Raw genomic sequence first — 18,857 nt, forward strand, 5'->3', positions numbered from 1 at the left:
ATAATTATTTGTGGCTTTAATTTACTTACCCATAGATTAATTCATCTTTAAAATTCTGGCATTCCGCTTTCACGCCTTCACATTTAAATTTTCCTGTTTTTGTGGTAATTTGTGAGTTTGTTTGGTTTTGTTTTTTTAGTTTTTTGGTTTACATACATATATTTATTTCTCATACATCATTTAATACATTAACAATTCACATACAGTATTTAATTAAATTTACTTGCCATTGATTGTGTGTGTTTCAGTTTCCGTGCAGAAATAGTTTTATGTAAATTTATGTATGATATTCTCAACTTTTCATTTTCTGTATATGTATGTAGTATGTAGTAGGTTTTTTCCTTTTTTGTTGTTTTATCGGCTTATTTATAAACTTTTGCATTACATTCATTGGATGATTCTTTCGTGTGCCTAGACTAATTCGATTTCGACTATATACAAATTCAACGGTTACCTTGTTAACTTTATGTTTTCTATTAATGTGAGAGAACGGTGCAAAGAACCGCAGTCCCTTCGAAATTGAAGTGGTCGCCACTCAGTGTAGGCTTAAGGGATAACATGATAGCGTCCTTTAAAAGGGCAGCAACTAACTCTGCAAGCAATGCCAGTGTAGCAAGACGGAGAGACACATCGGCCAAATGACTGTAAAATATAAATCCTTAAGTGCCCGGTTCTTAGCTGATCGAGTGGGGTAGGACTCACCTGATCTGACTGCAACACTCGAGCCACTTTCCATTAGTCTCTGATTGTAGCCGGTATCTTTTAATGCCAAAATTGTGGTACGTACACGATTTTCGCGCCTTAAGCTGGCCAGTCCCATGATGTCGGCAATGCATCGCAGTTCCAACATCTCACTCTTGAGAATAAACCGTTGGTCGTCAATATGAATGCGTAATTGCAGATGACTGGCATACACTGTGAAGCCTTGAATGTTTCGTGTGATTTCATTGATTTGCGGTTCAAGACTGGACAACGAAGCCTGAAAAAAAATAACAAAAACCAACATCAGCGTTAAAGCCATCAACACCACCAACGCCAGCGCCAACGACCAATGTATGCGGGTCTGACCCAATCCAATCCAAACCAACCCAAAGCCAGACGCCGACCCAGAGGCCCCAAAGTAAAGAGCTCAGTGTCAACATTTGGGTTTGACTTGGCCCTGATGCATGACACATGAGTGACTTCAACTGAGTGACTGTGGCCAGGCTGCAACAGCCAGTGACATGACACACATATGAAAATGCGGTTGCCATCTGGACGTGTGTGTGTGTTTGTGTTTGTACGAATTTGTCCCCCATTGATACACTTTACAAATTGTTGCACAACAGTGCGTATGCTTAATGTGTATTATTCACTCACCGTTTTATTGTTAATATACCAAGTAAGCTTTGCCGCTGGACTCGACCATTCTGAGCTGCAATTGGCCACCAAAGTGTCGCGATATTTATACGCATGTCGCACACCAGTTATATATGGATCGAATTTCGGCAAGACTGTGAATGAAGCAAGGAAAAAAACACTTAATAATGGATTTAGAAATTAAATGTGAAATTATCAATTAAATAAATGTTTACAGATTTGTTGGCCGAGCTGCTGTTGTTTGCTTAAAAATAATTCAATCAAAGCCTAATGACCTATCAAAAGGTAAGTGCTAGAAATCATCCTTCGATGATCCGAGTCAGAAAGAAAATATTTGCATACCAAGAGTAAAACTAAATGTCAGGTGCAAACACTCAGGTAATTATCAACTCACCAATTGCAAATATTTATTTCAAGTGTTAATTAATCTTAATAAATAATTGCCAGGATAAAGTTTTTTGATGAAAACAAGCGTAATTTGGTTTATTGCCTCAGCACACAAGCACACACACACAGAGTCAGCAACTTCATTTCCCAGCAACCGCAGCACAGTGGGCACCAACAACAATATGTTTGAAGAACAAAAGTCGGTGTCTCACTTTCTCACAGAATTTCGCTAGCTCACGCTCCTACTTTCTCTCTCTGTCTCAGTCGAATGACTGAGTTGTTGCCGCAGTTGTTGTTGAAAATTTGTGAAATATGCTAAGGACCTAAAGGCAAAGCAAAGTAGAAGAGACAGTGGCATGGATATTGATGGCAGGGGGCAGGTGGGGAAGAGAGAACAGAGCCACTGCCATCAAAAGTCAGGCAGTCGGCAGGACTATAAACTTTTTAATTGACTTAATACAAACCACTTTGGTGGAAAGTTTTTGACCTGTTTCAAGTACAACTTACTGAGGCGATTGCGGTAGGCGGAAGTTGGAGCTTGTAGCCCGGAGTTGAAGTTGATGATTGCGGCCATGTTGTGCCGGTTTTGCACCATTGGGGACCGTTGCCCAAACTACCCCAACCACTACCCATTGGCTATATGGTAGCCGGAACTGTGACTTGCATTGGCAACGGCAACGACACACACACACACACACACACATACACATATAGACGGAAATTTTACGAAAACAAAGCAATCAACTCGGGTAAATAAACCAAAAATACCAAAAGTACCAGTAAAACACAACGAAACAACAAAGCAACAAGATTGAAAAAAACAAAAATCAAAAGCACACAAAAACAACAACAGTTGTTGGCTGTTTGAGGTGAGTGAGCCAGAGAGAGAGAGAGAGAGAGAGAGGCAGAGAGGGGAAAATGGAAAATTCCGCTCTTCTCGGTTTGAATGCTAAACGAATCCAAGAACTGGTACGAGAAACAGGTAAGTAAAACAATTTGAAAATGCCATCATAGCTCTAACCACAAATGATAACCCATAAAATGAATGAGTATATTAGAGAAATTAGGGTACAATGGGTTATTCAGATTCTAATAGAGTCAAAATATAAAAAAAGAAAGAAAAGAAAAGAAAATCAGTATAAAATTTGAAGTCCATTAAAAGAGTTATTAGAGATTAACTTGGAAACTTAAGCAGTTTTATCTTTAGTATTATTTAGTATTATCTGTAGAAAGAAACTTACACTTGATAAAAGGGGAGTAAATATGTGTGTAAGTAGTAAGCAGGTTACGAAAAATCTCTTTAGTAATTAAGTACGGGCCAGGTTTCAGACTAACCATACAATTCCTTTCACAAACCTTTAACCACTCCCTTTAGTTGTGGACAAAGTTAATCAGTGAGTCGACATACGGCACTCAGCTAAGCGGCAAAATATTTGCTCTGACAAAAGTTTGACCCAAACCTCAAGGCTTTTGGCCCAGGTCCTTATCAAAGAGGACAAGGTGAGGACTTTGCTGTTTTTTGAGAAAATCGAGCTTCACCGAGATCTCCAACTGACTATGTCAAAGTTGTCTTTTTTCTTTAAAGTGAATGAATATATGTATGTATGTGTAGGTGTGTACAGGGCGATGGCGATGGCACTTCAGTGACAAAATTCCCAAGTTGATTGTTGGTCTGTCAACAGCTTTTGCCTTCATTGAAACAAAAAACTGAACAGTATGGCATTAGGGTTTGGTTTTTCAACTACGTGCAGCTACCACGACGGAGTCATCCGTTCTCGTTCCCGTACTCGTTCACGTTGTCCACCGTGGACACATTGTTCTGGCTGGGAGTTTAAACTTTGCTTGTTGATGAAGTTTGATACCATGAACGGTCGGTTAGTTGGTTTAATACTTGTTGTTGTTGTTATTGTTGTTGTCATCCTCCTATGGTCATGTTGCTTCTGCTTATGTACACACACACACATACTATATGGTGGTTGGCTTTTTTCGGGTATTGTATTTTTTATGGCTTATACTTTATATACGTTTTATATGTTCATCTATATAAATTAAAATGACGAAATGTTGCTGGCATATGTCAAAGACGGACAACGATGTCCAGAACAATGAATGCTGTCATTATAGAATATAAAAATATATGTATACATATAAATATTTTTTCTTATGTTTATAGTAGTTACTTTTTTAATAAGGAAAACTTGTATTACTGAGAGTAACTAGAAGAAAACGATATACTTATTCGGGGGGCAGAAGACTATAACATAATGTTTTGTAAATATTTCTAAATGGTTCTATAGGTTTTAGCTTATTATAATCCGATTAATTTTATGTTGTAAGACAAATATGACTAAAATAATCCTATTTCCTTCAGAAATTAAGGTTTTGAAAATATTATAATTTACCAAATTGTCTGCAAGATCTTATACTTGGGGTTTTCGAGGACGATATGACAACTGAACTAAAGTATTGTAATGGTAAAGATTATTTTACTTCTAATTACTAATGTAATCTGTAAAACGACCAAAGAGACAGTGTGATTTAATTTAGTATATGTAGGTAGGCTACATAATGTACGCCATATCTAACAATAAGCTCCCACATTTAAATGAAACCCATCCACAGGTACTGACAGAAGTCCTTGGACTCCTTGTACATAATCTAGTCATTGTGATTTCCATGTAATACAAAACAACAGCGAAACTTAAGCATGGCTTACTTTGTCTATTTAAGTACGTTGAATAGATAAAAGTCAAATTGACATGCAAATAGCAAAAGGAGGCACACACACACAAACACAGGACAGGATCAAGAGCAGTGGGCCAGGGACAGGAGTAGGGGGGGCAGGGCGTAGGTGTACAAATACCCAACCAAACATCCAATTAAAGGCGCAATACAAATGCGAAAATGTGAATTCAAATTTGATTGTTACGCGTAAACAAATGCTTAAGTGCGCATTATGCAAATCAATACTCTTAAAGTAATGTCAATAAATAAAGCCAAGCCCCAAAGTAAACGACACAGAAAAGGCGGCTGGAGGGGTTGTGAGGGACAGAGAGAGAGAAAGAAGCCACAGCAACAAAGAAACAAATCGCTGAGCGGCAAAATTGCGACAAATAAATCATTTTGAGCCGCATAGAACTACATAGAACAAAAGATTTAAGCAGGCCATTTCCATTTTAGCCTCAAATCGACATTGGACCAAAATCAATTGATTTGAATTTCAAAGCGCACAGAGTGCTCCCTCTGTCCGTGCCTGTTTCTCTCCACCACAGTCCGCAAACCCCGTTCTTTGGCCACAATCAACCACAGAAGCATAGGGTAGAGAAGAATCATCATCATGTACGCTGCCAATCAAAGCGAAATCAAAATGGCGGCCTAGGACTGTGGCATCATCGGCCTCGACTGTGGCATCGTTTGGTGGCGTTGACGTTAACAAACCCAACTACAAGTCCCGCAAACGAGTTGGCCCTGTTCTTTTTGTTGTTGCATACCGCTGCCGTTTCTGGACCACTGCCTGCTGTTGCTCATCCTGGTTGCGGCTCCAGCTCCTGTTCCTGGTGTCGTTCTGGCTGTGTTGGTGTTGTCTCGGCACTGCGTGAACCCAGCACGTGACAACGCCAAAGACCGCGCATTGTAGATTATAAATTGATTCATACAAAACTCACAATTGAGTTGAATTTGTTCTGCTGCTGGTGCGGCTGGCTTGTTTGAGGCAGGTGTGAGGTGCCTGGTGGTAGGTGTGGCAAGACTACGCGACGGTTGTGAGGATTTATTAACAATCATTACTCATACAAATGGCTGAAGCGTGTCACAATTTTGCAGTATTTATGCGGCGCCCTTTGAACTGCCTATGGGGCCCCAATACTCCTCCGGCTACCTACACCACCAATTGGGTGGTGCTCCTACTTTGCTTCAGTTCGGTTCGGTCCTGTTCTGTTCGTTTCGGTGCCTGTCTGGCATTGATAAATGAAAAGGAGTTTTACTGCTTTTGGCCCTCAGGGTTGGTGGCCGTGCAAAGACCATTTATAATTTTATTAAGTGTTTGCAAAATTGCACATAATTTGTTGTCTTTGTGCGATAAACATACAGTGGCGAGCACATGTGGATACATGTTTTGATACTGTGACTTTGAGTGGCTGTAAAACCCACATAAATGCATTAATCGATCCCAAATTTTCAACAAAAATTCATTAATAATATATAAAACGAAAAACAAGATTTATTTTTTATTATCCTTTCCTTAGCTCAAATAATCCTGAAAAAACTTAAAAATGAGCATGTATCCACTTTTGCTCGTATAACAAAACTTATAGGTTAAGGCATTTTTTTAATATTTAGTCCAAAGGCCTTTGGCTGTAATGACACTTTTAATGCGCCTGGGCATACTCTCCACCAATTTTTCTATCAATCCGTGCGATAGAGTGCTCCATTCAGCTTGGACTCGACTCCAAGGCTCGCCCATTGTCCTGGGCGGATTTTCGTCGCGCGACAGTTGCTTCTTTAGCAGAACCCACGATTTTCGATCGGATTTAGATCTTGGTTTTGAGTCGGCCACTGCATCTTCAGAAAACTTTGATTTTCAAGCCATTCCTTTACAATTTTGGCCATGTGACCCGGATCACCGATAGAGATGCTCGAGCTATGGAACCGATAATGATCAACCAACCGTAGACAACGCTAAAACAAAGATCAGTTTCATTGAATAATGGAGTTAGTGAGTGGACAGCACGCCGGGCACTTCGCAGGATTGGCCTAACAGCTGCTATTAAGCAGCATAACCCTGAGTTCTCAGCGAAGAATGTTGCAGCACGGCTTAACTTCAGCAAAGAACACAGGAATTGGAGTGTGGATGATTGGAAGATGGGTGATTTGGTCAGATGACACCAAAATCAATAGATTTCAATCGAATGCAAAGGAGTAATACTGACATCGCCCTCATAAAAATGCTTCAAAAACACCAAGTAAACGAAACTATGAAACTTAAAGGTGGCGGCTTGATGGTTTGGTGGTGATTCACCCATTGGAACGTTGGCGCATTGGTCCGAATAAATGGCATTATGAAAGAGGAAGACTATTTACATGTTGGTGAATCCAATCTTCCTGATTTTATAGATTAGAGTGGGTATCAAGAGAGCGAAGTCACTTTCCAACAGGGCGGTGATCCGGGTCATATGGCCAAAATTGTAAAGGAATGGCTTGAAAATCAAAGTTTTCTGAAGATGCAGTGGCCGACTCAAAACCAAGATCTAAATCCGATCGAAAATCGTGGGTTCTGCTAAAGAAGCAACTGTCGCGCGACGAAAATCCGCCCAGGACAATGGGCGAGCCTTGGAGTCGAGTCCAAGCTGAATGGAGCACTCTATCGCACGGATTGATAGAAAAATTGGTGGAGAGTATGCCCAGGCGCATTAAAAGTGTCATTACAGCCAAAGGCCTTTGGACTAAATATTAAAAAAATGCCTTAACCTATAAGTTTTGTTATACGAGCAAAAGTGGATACATGCTCATTTTTAAGTTTTTTCAGGATTATTTGAGCTAAGGAAAGGATAATAAAAAATAAATCTTGTTTTTCGTTTTATATATTATTAATGAATTTTTGTTGAAAATTTGGGATCGTTTAATGCATTTATGTGGGTTTTACAGCCACTCAAAGTCACAGTATCAAAACATGTATCCACATGTGCTCGCCACTGTAAATCATAGACGTCAAAAATTATAACCAGATACCTCTATGTACACAAACATACATATGTACATACATACATATCTACGGAAGGAAAAAAGTACTCAATATATTGACAAATAGGCTTAAACAAATAAATGATAAATTTTCAAAAGAATTACAGTAATTGTTAATTATGGAAAATCAAAGTACAAAGGGAAAGTTAAGTAATTTTTACATAACAAAACAGCAAAATGTGAAGAAAATAGTTTTAGTATTGTAATACTGTTTGCAATACTTTTAAAGGTTTTACTGTAGTTGGTACTTAAAATTTGTCACTTGTGAACAGTTTTAAGTCCGAAACGAAGAAACTAGTCAAAATTATTTCTTTATAATTGAGCCATTAGCTTTGAATTAAATGATTATGACATAAATCAAATCAATTAATGGTTATATTGATAAAATTGCATATATTATAAATTGTACTTACCACCAACTGTCATATTGGCCGTTTGATCGATCAGTTTAAACTCAGGTGCATCGCCGGATACCTCGCAACGGTATTGACCCGATGAATGAACATTCAGTTTCTCTAGCTCCACATTGCAGATGAATTGATTGCAATGCGACGAACCATCGGCTATGGTGACACCTTTAACGGGAAACCAATTTGTTGTTGGTGGTGTGACTGGCGAATATCTACAAAGAAAGAGATGCATACATATAGTGTGTGAGGGTAAGCGGGAGAGTCATAGCCTATATCAATTTGAGCTGGAGTACTGCACCAGAGCCCCAAAACCATGAAATATTGATGAGCGTATGCAAAATAATGGAAAAAAGGAAAACGAGATTTTTCGAGGTTTTCCATTTCTGCATTTGCGTCAAAGTTGCGCTAACGCCGCCGAACAAAACAGTGCAGAAAAAACAACAACAACAACAAAAAATGGCCTGCAAATAAAACGTTCATCGATTTGTAGCCGCTTTTATTATGAATAGAATACCAGTTGCCAGTTTTCAATGCAACTGCAATTTGTGGCACTCCTGCAACTTGAAAACACAATCAAATTTGAATTCAAATTGCCAAGTGCTCGTGCATACAAATACATTGATACAAAATGTTGCATTTGATTATAGCAATTAGCCGAATAGTTGGTAAAGACTGTAAGGGAAGAGTTAGTGAATTCCGACAGGAATTCCCTCTCTTGTCATTGCTGCCAAATAACGATACTCTGTAAACATCAAGTCCTTGTTCTAACAAGCAAATACAAGTCCGCTGGTAAAAAGGATATTAGCCTTATAATATTTGCCTTAATTCTACACCCAACAAATTCAAATAAGCCAGTAATCCATTCGTTTTGCATACTTTGTAAAACAATTAGTTTTGGAAATCTGAACTTTTTTTAAACTTTAAGTACTTTAGTTGTAATAATTTTTTTGCAAATTATGTTTGTTGTGCTTTAAAGGCAACCGCAGTGTCAAATGTTCATAAATAATTGAAAATGAGTGCCGACCACACAATCAAAAATCCCACACAAAGCGTAATTGATAAAAGCCAACTCTCTCTTAGTTGGTCTATCTGCCTTTGACACTATGTTGCCGGTTGTTGAGCAGAAGGGTTCGCTTTTGGGGGGGAGGAGACATTCCCTCCTGCCACGCTGCACTGAAATGTCAGAAACAATAACTTGGTATGAGTAAAAATGTCCAATGCCATTGCGAATGTGGTCAACTAAACGCATACAATTTACATGCAATTGTTCCCACTCCCAAATGGCAAAGTGTTGGCCCGTGGGCGTGGCCAGTCCATTTGGCAAAACCCCGTAAACCGTTTAATGGTTTTGGCAGTTGACGTAAATAATTTTTTTTACCTTTTTTTTTTTTGTAGCCATATTTGTTCATGGATTTAAAATCAATAACTCGGACCAGTACTTCGTCTCCTGCTCCATCTGCTCCTAACAATTGTCCACACAGCAAAAAAAGGGAGAAGGGAAAAAACGCATTCCGAAATTTAGTGGTCCATTAGGCGCGCTCGGGCAGAAGCGGCGGATTGAACTTTTGTTCGGGCAATGTGCAACAATTAAGCCAGTTAAATGAAAAGCTCGCTTCGCACATATTTGAGACCAAACTCGAAACAGCACCTGTCCGCGATTGTTGGCGCCCATAAAAATCCATTTCAATTAAGCATTTAAATTAGTTGCGACACTTTCATGATACCCGCCCACCTCACCTCACCACATCCACCACCATCCCACACCAGTGTGAAACGTGTATCTTACTTCACTTTGTTGCATCCACAGTTGCAATTTCATGACATTTTCAATTTGCGCCATAAAATCTGCATGAATGCCCCAGCATTGAAGGCATTTTATTATTTCGAGTCGTGCCAATGCCCAAAAAATATTTTTATGACAATTTTTATTTGCTTTATGGCCACAGTAGCCTGGATCTGTCTCTGACTCGCTGTGTGTTTATGTGTGTGTGTGTGTGTGAGACTCACCTGAAAAATTCCTGGCCATCCTTATACCATTTAACAGAGTTCAATGTCCGATTGCCCATTTCATAGCTACAGAAAAGTTTCGCCTTTTGGCCAACATCGATAATACGTGGGACGGAGAGACTGGATAGATGCAGGGCATCGGCTGCAATAAAAATATTATATATTAAGTAACGATTCAAACGGGATTCATCATTTAAAGCTGTTCATAATCGTCAAGTGTTAAAAGCGATGGGGCTTAAGTCTGTATTCCAACCAATTCCACAAAAATTCCTCTTCTTGGTAAATAATACCAAAAAGTACAGGACCCATCGTCTGTCTCCTTTAAGTTTGCTTCCTTTTTTTTGAATGCCTTTTGTGCTCGTGTGTCCACACATATTATTGCATTTAAGCCGGAACCATGAATGCAGGCCATGAATCAAATGCCATGGCCAGAGCCAACTTAACCGTACACAATGTGCGAATTAATTAAGTTTATTTTTCTCGAGCCTGATATAATAAAAAAGAAAAACTACATAAAACAGATGATGACGATGACGATGAATGGGAAATGGGACGCTGTATTGTTGCGTTTTATATCTGAACTATGAACTTTGGCTGACCGACAAAATAATTAGCTGCTCTCTCCCTCACTCTATCTGTCTCCATCCCACATCTAGGCATCTTTTTCTACCCACAGCAGCAGGCGGAAGCAACAATTCTTTTCCCCTATCTTTTTTTCTGTTGTCCTTTTTGGTTTTTATTATTTATGTGACCGAGTTTCGTGGCCGGTTCTTTAATGGCTCTAGGGACAAGGGCTTGAACGTTGTCGGCTAATTACAACAAATAACAGAACTAACAGAAATTAACTTATATGCCATATAAATTAAGACTATATGACTCTTTTCGTTATCGCCATCGTTTTCATCTAGAAGTCGGTCATTTCAATTTTAGCTTCAGGTTTGTAAGTTATGTAAAAGTTTATTCGAAATTTAAATGTATTATGAATGAAACAAACATGAAGCAATAAACACAAAGAGATATGTGGATTAATAATAATTAAAAGGAGATATTTTTTAATATTTCCGTTTATTCAGTTTTCGTTTTGCGCTCATTTGTTTATAAAAGGAATTCGTGGCAAAAAATATCAAAGTATATAAATTTTTAAGTACACTTTGCTAGTCCGTCTAAGTTCCATTGTAAATATTACAAACTGAGATCCCTTCCAGATGAATAATATTTATCATTAAATGTATAAAATCTTCTATGTAAGGACTTAAAGGATATATTTGCATATATTTTGTGAAATTGTAGAAATTTATAAATATGTATTTCGTTTATTTTTAAGGGAAATTCACAAAAATTAATGGAGCTGATTCGATTTATTTACTGATTCGATTAAGAGCATTTGTGTTTTACAGTATTTAAAACATTTATTTCAAACTAGTTGTTGTTGTTGTTTTTTTGTTTAACGTTATGGGGTAGTAATTTTTTATTTGCATACAAAATTAAGTCCAGATGACAAGTGCGATTATGCAGGCCAGCAATTTTTGTTGTTTTATTAATTTTTATTTTTGTTGTCTTTTTTCAATTTACAAAATATTAACAAGGCTTTGGAATTGATTTTATTATCTGGGCGATAAATCTGTTGAAAATAGTTTAAATTGTATTTCTGGCTTAAAGCAATTTGCCAGAACAATGTAATTCTGGACAAATTGCTTAATGCCAGACCAAAGCATATTACACATTACTCATAATGACAGGCAAAAAATTCGATTAGCTTAGAAAGCAATTAACATGCTAAGCACACACACCGGGACACAGTCGCCCATACACACACACACACACACACACACACACACACCCACATAGGATATACAGCAAGCGGAAGAAAACACCAATGCAGCAGTGTTCAGGATCCTGGAATGGATGGAGGCAAACTCACTATCCATAGCCGCACACAAAACCGAGGCCGTGCTCATAAGCAGCAGGAAAAAAAGTGGAAACAGCCAGGATCGAAGTCGCCGGATGCTCAATAACATCAAAGCCTGCCATTAAATATCTTGGAGTCATGATGGACCATAGGCTAACATTCAAAGCCCACCTGCAGTATACCGCAGATAAAGCTGCGAAGGCCACGTCAGCTATAACTCGCCTCATGGCTAACGTCGGCGGCCCCAAGCAACGGAGCAGATGGCTCATCTCGACAGTGGTAAGGTCCATCATCCTATATGCCGCCGCCATATGGGCACCAGCGATGTCATCCCCCACCTACAGCCGGGACTGCAGATCGTCGTACCGAACATGCGCGCTCAGGACCATATGCGCGTTTAGGACAGTCTCCGAAGATGCCGCCTTGGTGCTGTCTGATATGGCCCCACTAGACCTCTTGGCTAACGAGGCTAGAAATAGAGATCCGCCGCCAGTTAGAAGAGAGACGACTCTGACTAACTGGCAACGCAGATGGCGTGACTCAAACCATGGGAGCTGGACAAGGCGCCTTCTCCCCGACATTCGGCCATGGCTTAATCGCAAACATGGTCAGACTGACTTCTATCTGACACAGTTACTGACGGGACATGGATGCTTTAAATCCTACTTGCATAGGTTTAAACATGAGACGGATCCCTTTTGCACACACTGTGCGGGGAATATAGAAGACGCAGAACACGTCCTGTTTGTCTGTCCTAGATATTCTGCTGAACGGGAAGAGCTAAGCCTAGGCATTGGGAGGCCATTTATAGTCAACGACTTTATGGATATCCTACTTAGCTCGCAAAACAATTGGCTAGCTGTTAGCCACATGGCAGCAGTCATCATGCAATCCTTGCGTCGCGCTGAACGCCAGCGTAACCAAAACTTCAGTTCTAGGTAAACTCTAGACGAGGCATACGTGCCATCTCCCCCTCGTGAAGTAGTACTTCAGCGTTGGTTCCGCGAGAGGGATACGGAGCATAGGGTAGGTTTTAGTGCGGTGCGGTGACCACTAACCAAGGTCGATACCAAGTCCCACACCTCGGCTTTCAATGCTTTCCCCCTATTTATAAAAAAAAAAAAAAAAAAAACACCCACATAGAGTGTTTTGTCCATTCACGTGAATTCTTTAGGGATAGAAACTTGAAAGGATTTTGCGGGGACCAAGGCAAATGACGAGAAGACTATTCAAAGGCCAGCCGCAAAGTATGCTACAAGAACTAAATCTGGCCTAAGTCCCATCGGCCAGTGTATTTGGCTTTATTCTTTCTTTCGTTCTGTTGTTGTTGCTGCTGTTGCGTTGCTTTACGTTGCTTTTGACTGATTGTTGGTCAGTTAATATCACTCAAACCTGCCTTGGCGACGACGGGGCACGATGACTGAGAGACGGACAGTTAGACAGGCAGACAGACAGACAGCTGGCCATGTGTGAGCAGGCGATGAGTTGGCCAAATACATTTCCCTTAACCTTGCCCCCCTCACATGAGATAATGAATGCGTTGACGTTCAAGGATTTAATGTGCCGAAACAATGATGAATTAGTGACGAGACAGAAATTTCTCAAGCGCAAAATAATGAGGCATTTGCTTGGCCTCGAAGCTAACAACCAATGTTTGGGTGCCCTGGGTCCATTGTGCGGACAATTTGCTTTGAATTTAGTTGATTGCCGGACGGAATTTGGCGCCATTTGCTCTCTTTCTATCTTTGTGTGTGTGTGTGCGTGTGTGTTTGCTGGCTGTGTATGCGTCTCGGTCTTTCGTGTAACGGTGCGTTAAATTCACCACAGAAAGATTGGAATTTTCTATTAAAGAAAACAGCCCAACGACTATTTGCTAATTTAAATTTTAATACCAAAAAGCGTTTCACGTGAATTTCAGCATATATACATTTTCCGCCATGGTTCCTTTCTGGGAGCCTTGATAGGTAAATTTGTCTATGTCATCGCCGTTGACATTGACATGTGGTTGGATTTTTTCTTTTTATTTTGTTGTTTTTCTGTTTTTTTTGCTTTTTTCCTTTTTGCTTGGCCATCCACTTACTTTATCTACAAGGGGCGTAATGTTAAGAGCATCAATTTCGCCAGAGTCTTTAAGGCAAAGAGATGAGACAGCACGCTTCAATTCCTTCAGCCAAGATGACTTTAAAAACTTAAGAAAATTAAAAGTATTAGCGGACAGTGTGAATAAATAAAGCTTTAGAAAGAGTATTTAACATTCGTTTTGCCATAAAAATGTGTGTGTTTGTATTTCCTGCTAAAGTTTACTACATCTGGGCAACCATAAGGGTACCCCTCCTTGCTACTCCTCCACCACTTTAATCACATTTCCTGGCCTATCTCCCGCCCTTATGTTATTGTTAGAGAAATGGAGCATCACATTTCATCATTCTGAGGGGGGAGCACTTTCACTTTTGTCTTGGCCAAAACATTCTTGCATTTTAGTTAACATTTCCAGGAGAAAGAAGATTCATCATCTTTTTTCCATGTCCTTTGTTAGACTAGTTTTTGTGTGGGTTTTATCAGTGTATTTTGTATTTTTCTGGCTACTCAGTACACACTTTAAGTTAAAAAGGGTATATCGGGACTATTCAAGTCCAGTAGATTCAAAAGAGTATGTCAAAAGCACAATAAAATAAGTAAGATAGTACAAGTTTGACACGAAAAAAAACTGCAGGCGAGTTTTGTGGGATATCTCAAAGTCGATAATGAAATTTAATTTTCTTTCCTTTTTTTAGCCCCATTTAGGTTCAAGCGAAACTATAATGGCAGTTCATGTTTTGGCAGTTTTATGCACTAGGGATTTCAGGGACGGAGGATTGGCCTGGTCTGGTTGATACACTGGATTGATGGATTGCCTTTGTGCCTTAGTATTTTGGCGTGCAGAATTATTGCATATTCGCAAATTGCTGCTGCTATTTGGCATCGCATGTAAAAGTTCTGGCAGATTAAAGCCAGCAAGTCGAAACTCTACAATGAAACTATTATAAAATTATGCATAAATTGCGAATAAATATGTAATCAGATGAGCAACTATCTGCAGATGTTCAACAAAATATTCTAGCATAAGAGATTTATAAAATGGAAAGTTAGGCGACTGCAGGGGGAAAACAAGAGGAGGAGATGTTGCACTAGGTTGTCAGTTGATTGCAGAAAGAGGAGAATTCAACAGTTAGACGAAGGATCGACCAACTGAGCCGGCAACTAGGTAATAGTTTCAGGTAAAAGCCTGTAAACGGGCAAACTGGCGCAAACGAGCTGCAAGCTGCTGGTCCTGCTGCTGCTGCTGATGATGATGATGATGCTGTTGCCGCTTCTGCTCCTGATGGAGAGACGTTATAACAATCGGGCAAGAGAGCAGAGGCGAGCAGATGGGGATACCATTCTGCTTAAACTCCCTATCCTTGGCAGCTGTGGCGAATATATCTCGAAAAAGTAGCAGCAGTAGTAGATATAAAGCCATTGAGTTGGAAACTGTTTCCCAGTGCCAAGTCAGCTCAAGTAGCAGTCACCCCAGCCTCCGCTTGAGTCCCCTGCCTCCCCTTAACCACCACAGTTTTGTTAGCTTGTGTTTTATTTATTACATGGCGTATACGCAATGCAAATATGCTGCAATGCATTGTTCTCTCATCTTTTCTTTTATTTTGTTTTATGTCTGACAACAATTTCTGTCTCTTATTTCACTATTTTTGTTTTTGAGTTTATTTTTTTTTTGTTTTTTTTTCAGTGCTTTGTATATTTTTCTCTTTTGCAATTTTGGTGATTGTCTGTATTGTAGCAACTTTTTTAATAATTTGTTTTTTAAATTTTCATTCTACTTTTACTTCTATACCCTTAATTAAAGCTTCTTTAACTAGTGTCTTAAATTCAGAACTGGCAATTAAAATTCAATGAAATCTCAATGTTAAATCTACTTTAATTTTACTTATTGTTAGTTTAACTTTCTAACCAAAAATGGTTACGTTTTGTTGAAGCAGAACTTGGATTTATTAACTTAAGCTATTCACGCGGTAGTGGATAGATTAAGAAAGGGTATACAACCTTCATTTTACCTTTTATTTTGTTAGTTTTTTTTGTGAAGCATTTTTGTACATAGGCAACGCCTTTTAACGTTTTTTTTTTTTTTGGCTTCATCTTCCCTAGCTCTGGTTTTTCCTTTTGCTTTTAATTAAAACGAACTCTCAATATGCTCGGCTGAACGCGACGTTTGCTCTTTTTGCTTTTTCACAGAATTTTTGCCTTTTTTTTTCTTTTTTTTTTTTTTGCTGTTGGCATTGGCGTGGCTTTTGTTACTAGTAGATTTCCCACGTCTCTTAGTTATTCTTGTTGTATTTTTTTTGTTCTAGTGGTTCTTTAGTCTCTGCAGACGCTGGCGTTTATTTATTGTGTATTTCAACAGCAAAAGTTGCCAAACTAAAATTAGGAAACTTGGTAGAGTCAGTGTGAATGCTATGGGTATGGTTTTGATGCCAATATACGAAACATGGGTAAATAGAAGCAAATAAATAAAGATACGGGATAAAACCAGTTTCAATATGTGTAAAGTGAAAAATCGGTCTTTAAAGTAAAGAACATTAATTGCCAAAAATCTTCATTATTAAACAGACAAAAATACAAGAAAAATGTCAAAGAACCCTACAATTTCAATTTGGATGTATAAGTGATAAGTGATTAAAATTATCCATATTATTATACTGCATTCATTTGAGATTTCTTTGGTACATTTCTTTTTGTTTTAGTATTTTAATTTTATATACTAACAGGTTTGCTTAACGATAGACAATATCCACGAGGTAAGTAATTACTAGAAAGAACAATTAGCTCCGATGGATAATTGTCAGTATATGCATCTATTTATTAAGAGTATTGCGGGATCTCTGATGCAGATGAAGATCTCTGTTTTTTCTGTCTTCAAAACTTATTGATTTATTTGGCCAATTTTAAGGATCAAGTTAAAGCTAGAGAAAAATCTTTATCATTCTCAGAACCTTGTGAGTCATGTTTATGTGTATATCGATCTTTACTCAAAGTTTATATTTAGATCTATGCCTATTTGCATTTTCCATCGCGAATTTTACAGGGTATTAACACTGTTATAGTGCTTGAGAAGTGTGCTAAGTGTAGTAGGATGTTTGGACTTTTACCACTTAAATACGTAGTTTATATTTAAAGTTTAACCATCCATAGTAAACTGGAAAATTTTCTACAATTCTCGCTTAAGTTTTTTAGTTTTTCTGGTCCAGTCACTGTGAAAAGTGAAAGTAACTTGACCTTTCGCCAACAGCAAACGGTTAACCAAATAAAAATCATCATTAACGAAACGTTTTACTTGCCTCCCCCACTTGAAGCAGGTGGGAAATGATGATAGTGGCAGAGGAGGGTGGCAGGTGTTGGGGTGGTGTTAAAGTTAGGCAAGTGCCACCTTACACGACCAAAAAGTGCAACCAAACACTACGGACAAACTTTTCTCATTTAACGCTGAGGCAAAACTGAAAAGCTACTCAAAATCTATTTGACTTGGCTGATAAACGAAGGAAGGAGGAGAACCGGAGAGCGGCAAACAAACCAAAAAAAATTGAATAAAAACGAGAAGCGAAAACAACATTGGACACTTACGAGAACTAATAATAACAAAATATTAAGTTTACACAAATTTAAAAAGTTTTCCTTCTTCCGTTTTCTCTCGTTTTATCGGGACATTTCAGTTGCAGTTGTCAAATTGAACTTGGATAAATATCAATTTTAATTTTCAATTCGAGCCAAAATCAATGTTGCAAATGTTTAAGCCAAACTTTGCGGCACAAACAGAATCAATAAGCTAAAGTTTTTCTAAAGATTGCAACACGCTTAAATTGTGAGATGCCACGACATCATGTCGTACCCCAATGATGTGTGTACCCCACTCTTGTGTGTGTGTGTGTGTGTGTGTGTGTGTGTAAGTCCCCGTGTCTGTCTATGGAGGAATCGTTCCGCAAAAATGTTTAAGAAAATATATAATATTCTTTTTCCTCATTCGGTGCAATGTCTTGGCGTTGTTTTTCCACATCGTCTCCTTATTTTGTGAAAGTCAAATATTAGCTGAAAAGTTGAGAAAGTTTTCTCAAGCAATTTTACGCTTACATTTTACCACACGCCCCATTTTGGCCATAGGGGTAGTTCTGCCCTGTTGCTATTCCTACAGTTCTTTTTCCTGGTACTTGGTCTTGGTCGTGGTCCCGGTCCTGGTCTATCTGTCAGCAGACTGAATGCTGTTCTTGTTGGCATTTCCGCTTATTTTTTCTTTCTGTCGTTTTTGTTTTTTTGTTTTTTGGGTTCGCCTGCCTTCATCTCTCGATCTTTATCGACTTAGTTTTGCCTCTTTCTTACCATCTCGCTTTTTGCGTTTCATTTTCCCCCAAAGTGCATTAAAAAATATTGTTGCTGCATGGTCGGATACGAACAGCGCGTATCATTTTTGATAAAATTCATGGTAATTGTTTCAACTGTAAATTTATCCAAGTTTTTTCCATGCAACGCAGAAAACTTTTTGCCAACAGACACACACACACACCCACACACACATTTGTAGAATAAGAAGGTATGGCTTTTTATGGTGAGTTGGCTGGGACTTCTTCTTTTGAACTTGGGGTTTGTGTAGATGGCTTCAACAATGACACGACTCGCTTGGCACTCAATTTTGTGTTGAACACAAAAAAAAGTACACAAAAAGAAAGCATTAAATTGATATCCCTTAAATTGGCCATGATGGATGAATTTTAAGTAATGAATTTTGAAAAAAAATAAACATTTGAGTATGCATTAACAAATGATTTGAATGAATAGTTTTAAAACTATAATAGAAATATAACAATAAATTGATTTTTAAAAATGATTGATTAGAATGTGTTAATTAATAATAATTTCAAATTTAAGTTCTGATTTTTATTCTATGAATTTGTATCGATAAATTTTTATTCATTGAAGCAAAGAATTGAAAAATAAACAAATTGAATAAAATTTTGAAAGATTTT

The 18,857-nt window shown here is 38.4% G+C and overlaps 1 protein-coding gene across 4 annotated transcripts in view; it reads right to left on the bottom strand.

Moving 5' to 3' along the window:
• Positions 1 to 217: 217 nt before the first annotated feature.
• Positions 218 to 18,857, bottom strand: part of beat-Vc (beaten path Vc) — a 38,913-nt gene continuing 20,273 nt past the window's right edge. For all 4 annotated transcript variants that reach the window (XM_068297185.1, XM_068297184.1, XM_068297186.1 and 1 more), the window contains 5 exons: positions 9,903 to 10,044; positions 7,899 to 8,107; positions 1,360 to 1,493; positions 703 to 979; positions 218 to 642 (listed from right to left, as the gene is read on the bottom strand). In XM_068297185.1, coding sequence (XP_068153286.1) covers positions 587 to 642; positions 703 to 979; positions 1,360 to 1,493; positions 7,899 to 8,107; positions 9,903 to 10,044 — 818 coding nt within the window. In that variant the 3' untranslated portion in view covers positions 218 to 586. The remainder of the gene's footprint in view (positions 643 to 702; positions 980 to 1,359; positions 1,494 to 7,898; positions 8,108 to 9,902; positions 10,045 to 18,857) is intronic.

This window comes from Drosophila tropicalis, unplaced genomic scaffold (assembly GCF_018151085.1).
Source record: "Drosophila tropicalis isolate 14030-0801.00 unplaced genomic scaffold, ASM1815108v1 contig_859, whole genome shotgun sequence".
Taxonomy (NCBI): Eukaryota; Metazoa; Arthropoda; class Insecta; order Diptera; family Drosophilidae; genus Drosophila; species Drosophila tropicalis.